This window comes from Penicillium nucicola (genome assembly GCF_028828085.1).
Source record: "Penicillium nucicola strain IBT 29836 chromosome Unknown utg000005l, whole genome shotgun sequence".
Classification (NCBI taxonomy): domain Eukaryota; kingdom Fungi; phylum Ascomycota; class Eurotiomycetes; order Eurotiales; family Aspergillaceae; genus Penicillium; species Penicillium nucicola.
This window is the reverse complement of record NW_026643129.1, coordinates 1,032,352-1,038,351: the sequence shown is the minus strand read 5'-3', so window position 1 is coordinate 1,038,351 and position 6,000 is coordinate 1,032,352. Positions and strand designations below refer to the sequence as shown.

Here is a 6,000-nt window from a genome sequence, read left to right as displayed (position 1 = left end):
CTAATTGCGCGTGAAAGGCATGTTCAAGATTTGCCGGCGGATTCGCTCGGCATCAGAGAGCCCCTCTTCAAATGCATTGTAAGGTAGAGGGGCCGACGATTTCTCAGGTTGGTGTGTAGGGGAGATTTGCATCGGCGACGTATCGTCCGTGGGTCTCACATAGGATGGGCCACCACTCGAGAAAGGATCAGACAGCGAGGGTGCGTGTCTTATGAACCGGTTCGGAGCCTCACGACGCTTGTATGCACCTTCAATCTTGAAGGGTGAGCCAAGGCGTTTGATATTTTCACCAAGGTCTAAGAAGGCGTTGACAGGTGGCTTCGCCACAGGAGGGGTCTCTTCTGGCTCAATTGGCCCTGAGTTGAGAGACGAGGGCGGGGAGAAAAGCTGATCGACAACATCTCGAGGGTTAACTCCGCCAGTCGTAGCGCCCCGGTTGCGGAGACGAACTCGGCCATGACCCATGTCCTGAAGCTTGTTGTTATGAAGGTAGTCTTGGAGGCGACGGTCGACATCATCGGTGTTCTTGCTGTCACTCGTAGCACTCGTGAATACGTCATCGGCGTTGCGAATAGACTGCTCCAGATAAGTGTTGCGGCGAGTACGACGTCCCGGGGCGTGGATTGTCTCACGGCGGGGCGTACTGTTAGCTGAGATTTGGCGGTTGGATCCGCCCGGGCCCCAGGTGCTGTACACAAAGGGTGATCCCAGACGAGGGATACTGTGAGCGGATTGTACACGGAGATGCTGGCTGGGGGTTGGAACAATTTCGGGTTCGACAGTTGCTGGAACAGGATCATTGAAAGAGTACGTGTTCCATGGCTGCAACGGTGGTAGATCTTGTGTAACAAGGGCGATGGGATTTGGCTCATTCGGGGTAACAAGAGAAACACCGAGATCACGAGTAGTGTAGGCAGAACTATCTGCGAACGCTTGAGGGCGGGTACCTGCAGGCGCGGACACTTCCGTGGGTTCTGGGGTACGCGACTGCATGATGCGCTGGTAATGAGGAGAGATGGAGAACTTGCGACGGCAAAGTGCCTTGAGACGACGTCGAGTCTTGGCGTCTGTCTTGGGCCAGTTTGGCTGCGATGCTGATGCTTCACCTGTGGCCTTGGGAGTTCCAGGCTCAGCAGACTTCATCGATACAAATTGACCCAGGCGGCTGCGTTTGTTTTCCCATGTCCTCTTCGCACGGCGCGAAACACGCGAAGTGACACCCAGTGGAGGAATGCTGCCCGGGGTCATCTTGAATGGAGTCATAGTGGGGTCCTGAAGATAAATTTGATAAGTGTTCCACAAATGATTATCCATCTCGCGAGTCCAGCCCTTATCGGAAGCGGACTTGACAACGCTAGATGATTTGCGTCGCGAGGGCGACTCGACTTCATTTTCTTTCGAGAACTCCAGTGGGAAGTATGGATCAAATAGGTCACTTTCCACACTAGTGCAGCTTCCAACAGAAGGTCGCGAGGCAAAGGTCTCGATGGACTCCACAGAAGAGTCGGAGAGGTTTGAGCAGACGGACTCTGGACGCTTGATGGGCCCAGGAGTCTGATCCCATGCGGGCCAAGGGCTTCCAGTCTCGCGAGCTTCGAAAGGCGTACCGCGGATTTGCGCAGGGGGTGTCTTGAAATTCATGCGCGTGCGAGGTGGCGCAAGCAGTCCCTCATCTTGAGGAGATTGGCCGAGGAAAGGCGCTTCGAGCGCGCTGTTAGAGTGCGGGAACTCAATCGAGGGAAGCGGGACATCTGAGCCTCGGAATTGGAAGAGGTCGAGATCCATGCGAGCGCAAACATCGGTGCCGGAGCGAGGGCGAACTCGCGGTAAGCGGCAACTTGAGATAGAGTGACGAGGTGGAGGCGGGACTTGAATTTTGGTCCTGGGGCGCTCCGGGGTCTTGGGCACGTCGTCATCTAGGAAGGGAAACGTGAAGTTCTTCGGCAGAGTGCGCGAAAGCTGGCGTTGAGCCATGCTGGCGATCCGGCGGTATTGCGAACCGCAGAATGTGGAGTCAATGCGATCTGAGGAGGGTAGAAGTCGTGTCGGAGGGTGAGTGGATCGGTGAATATGCGGATGCGAGAAACGCGCAAAAGTCGCGTCAAGAGTCGTAATATCGTGAGAGGATGAGAAATGAAATAGGAACGAGGGCAAAGGAGTTAAGGCAACGAAATAAAAACCGAGGTTTCGGTGTGATCAAAGGCTCAGGAATGCGCGAAATCGGTATCACCAGATCACATCTGCGGCTCCATCCCGTCTAGTAGGAGGGAGATTTCGTCATTACCGCCAGAACAGCACAAAAGAAAATAAGGTCTCCGAAATGGAGACAGCGAGAAAGGATCTCGCGAAAGTGGTTAAAAGGGTGGTAGAGAGAGAGAGAGAGAGAAGGTGAGAAGAGCCGGAGAGAAGAGGAAGAGGAGATGGGGGAGGTTGGGCGTAGGGTGAGGCGTCGAGGGGGTACCTGGTACCTGTGGTTCCGGCGGCCAACTCTCACTGAACAGCGTACTCGGTACTTGTGGTTCAACGGCCCACTGAGAAAATCTTGGACTTACGATTCGCGAAAAACTGTGCGAAACAATCGGGTTCTTTATTTTAATTCGATACTACTGGACTTATTTTCCACTTTCATAGGGTGTTTGTTTAGATTTTCTCGAGTCTTTCCTAGGTGGTTTGCTGCATGGGACCTTACTTGACGCACACCAGAATCCGGACTTGAGGAGGTAAGGATGGGTCCCCGGTACTGAGTAGGAAGAGGCAGACAAGAGGAAGAAGTAAAAATAGGTGTACAAATAGGCAAGGATAAACAGAGCCCGTGGACCTGTTCCTGAAAGACGGGAGGCTGGACAGTATAGGTCTATAAGGTGTTTCGGTTAGGTGAAGCAGACCCAGACACAAATACAGAGTGTCTCCAGCCGTTCCTTGGCTGCAAGGGCCTCGAGGTTGCTTATACTGTAGAACGGTCATGCATCAGATGGTGCCCTGCACAGATTTTCGTCTTTACTTGGTTACTTCTCCCTCCAATTATACATTGTGGTCGTGGCTCGGGCCGTGTCCAGGGTATTTCTTATTCTTTCAGAGAGAATTGGTTTGTGTAAAAAGCGTAAAAAAAAAAAAAGCCTTGGAGGATTAGCGGGACAGATTTCATTGTGCGGTCTGGGGCCCGAAGAGCCAACGGGACCCCAAGGCCCAAGGGCCAATATAACCCCATTCGCGCATCGAGAGGAGGTGAGGTTCTCCACTGACGCGCGACGCGTGAGGCGCGTGCTGTATCTTACGGTCACATGTGTATTATGTATTACCCGTCACGTGTATGCTTCGACTTCAACTTCAACTTCATTTTCATCGTCGCTCTAAATATTTCATCTTGGTTGGATTGAGAATAATTACTCTCATCTTACAGTGGGTAGCCACAGTCGGGATGGCCGATACAAACCCACTTTCGAGGAGCCGAGTCTCACCGCTGATCTATAATGACTCAGTATTGGGCAGAGGGTGTCAGTTCAAGTCAACCAAGTCAAATTATTGTCAATCAGTTTCAGACGAGCTCGTAATGTCTGAATGTGCATGTCACCCCAAGTACCAGCTTGTTCCACAATCAATAAATCCGACTCTCATCAAGGATCACACAGAGTAAGTCTGGTCCTCCAACAACAACCCAATACCGAGTCCGTATGCGAACCCCACACTACTCGCCCAAGAAACACAGGTCGATCTCTGGTTCGCGCGAGCGGAACAGCATCTCCACTGTCGGATCGGTGATCAACTCAAACCCGTTTTCATAGTTCTTAGGTCGACCCTCCGACTGCAGCTTCCAATCATACTTCATGATTAAATGCAACAGCAGAATTTTCGATTCGTTCGCAGCAAAGAATCGACCAGGGCAGGCGTGCTTGCCAAGACCAAAGGCAAAGTGCTCAGGTGTTGTCGTAACAAGCTGGTGCCGGTGTTCACTGCCTGGTTCCTGGCGCATATTATAAAAGCGCAATCCATCGTAAGTGCTGGCATTTTCATAGATAATGCCATTCTCCATCATGGTATGAGCCGACACGGCGATCGTGGCGCCTTTGGGGATTGTAGTACCATCGGAGAGGGTAATTTGCCGGGTCGCGTAGCGGTTCAAGCCAGCTGTGTCCAGTGTAATTAGCATATCGCTCTCTTAATTCATGCCGCAGGAACCGGCACATATGACTTACTCAGACTTAATGGGTGCATCCGCTGTGACTCCTTCATCACACTATCCATCTTTTTCAACTTGAGCAAGCTCGTCTTCTTCAAAACTCCATCCTCGGCCGCAACAGCACAGATCTCATCGCGCAACGGCTGAATGTACTCCGGGTACGCTGCGAGATCGTACATAATATTGGTAAGCAAGTTCGACGTGGTATGGATAGCCGCCAGCGACAATCCGACTTGAGCCCGGGAAATGTCAAAATTGGTAAAGTTGCTCGCTTCGGCCGTCTCCTTGAACCAGTCCAAGGCATCGCGGAGGCGAGGCGGGTCATCTTCAGGAAGCTTGCCGGCGCAAATTAAATCCCGTCGTTCGAGTTCATGAGCGATAATTAATCGAGCGCTTTCCATGTGCTTCCGCAGCTTTTGTGCTGTGGGCATAAACCAGTGGACAACTGGGCGGAGGACTGAGGGCCAATCACGCAGCTCGCGCATAGCCTCAAAGGCATCAATCACATAGTTGACTGATACATCCACCCATTCGTTGTTGTGGCTGATTTCTTCGCCTAGAAAAATCAAAGATGAGATTCGGGCTACCATGTATGGAGTCTTGTGGAAAAAGTTATATGGCTTCCACTCTGTGCAGCAAAACGAGTATTAGCAGGTGCCCTTGCAGTAATGTGAGGGATAATAGCATACCATTTGATGGAGGGAATGCCTCTTTCACTGTAGCGCCTGTCTCCTTTGACAATGGGATTGAAAGAGATCCTAGTCAAGTTTCTATTAGCCTTCAGGTTCTTCTGGCAATTATCAGCATTCTGTACCGAGTGCTTGTGTCAACTGAGTGCGCGCGACACCGGCAGTGATGTTAAAGGATCCTGGATTGTGAAATGGCTCAAAGCCAGCGATACGGTTACTAAAAAATGTCTGCTGGCGTCAGTGAAAAGCACTAGGTAAAGTCATTCCAAGCGTGACACCCTACTTTCTTCACTGCTTTTTCGAAGCTCAAGTCTGGGTGACTCTTGATCTCATCCATATACTTCGGATGCACAAGAATGATGGGTTGGGTGTCTCCTATGATTTGAAATATATTGGAACCCTATTTCTGTGAGCCTGTTGAGCTATAAATATCATAGGCTGGTATGTTCGCTTCTCACCTTCGCGAAGCCCTCGGTGATTAAAGCACGCGCGGACTGAGTGAAGCGCGACCTGGCTTTCTTATTTGTTAATTCCCACCAGCTTTTCCCAACCAGTGGTACCCGACGAAAGGGGATCTCGTCTGCTAGATCACCCCATATGCTAGTGATGAACACCACCAGAAGGGCGACACAGACGCCCTGTACCACATAGGGGCTTTGGAGAATTTCGTTGAGAACGCCCATGATCAGGCCAAGTTGTATCAGTAATGTTAGAGTTGTGGACTCTTTGAACGCCACTTATCCGGAGCGTCGACCTATTTATAATAATCTTAGGTTTTGGACCAGTCACAGGTACTGTATTTCATGCTTTTCTTGGTAGGCGAGGAATCCCCACACAAGACTGATGCACGCCATGTTGCGGATTATCGGATACTAAAACAGCCGAATCAAAGCGATCCACCTGCAAAATGAGCTCACCAATTTGTTCAGACGGGATGTCAAAGTTCCGGTTAATTGTGTGCATTGACAATGCGAGAATGCGAGAACGAAAGATTGTCGCAATTGTTTCCTAAATGGGCAATTCGAGAACAATCAGCTTTTCCCTGGGGATCCACTTGCAGCTTGCAGATGCTGTCAAAGCTGTTAGTATGCTAATGACTGGCGAACAGCCCTGGACAGTGCGTGCCCCAGTCGG

At 51.0% G+C, this 6,000-nt stretch overlaps 2 protein-coding genes across 2 annotated transcripts; both read right to left on the bottom strand.

The window, feature by feature from the left end:
- Nucleotides 1-1,974, bottom strand: N7511_005480 (uncharacterized protein; the record flags this gene model as incomplete). The annotated part of the gene is made up of 1 exon (XM_057127857.1): nucleotides 1-1,974. One exon carries the CDS (start codon nucleotides 1,972-1,974, stop codon nucleotides 1-3), a length of 1,974 nt encoding a protein of 657 aa, XP_056984374.1.
- A 1,711-nt stretch (nucleotides 1,975-3,685) lies between these two features.
- On the bottom strand, nucleotides 3,686-5,549 carry N7511_005479 (cytochrome P450; the record flags this gene model as incomplete). The annotated part of the gene is made up of 6 exons (XM_057127856.1): nucleotides 3,686-4,125; nucleotides 4,194-4,805; nucleotides 4,867-4,935; nucleotides 4,992-5,094; nucleotides 5,150-5,266; nucleotides 5,325-5,549. The coding sequence occupies 6 exons, from the start codon at nucleotides 5,547-5,549 to the stop codon at nucleotides 3,686-3,688; spliced, it is 1,566 nt and encodes a 521-aa protein (XP_056984373.1).
- Nucleotides 5,550-6,000: the final 451 nt, after the last annotated feature.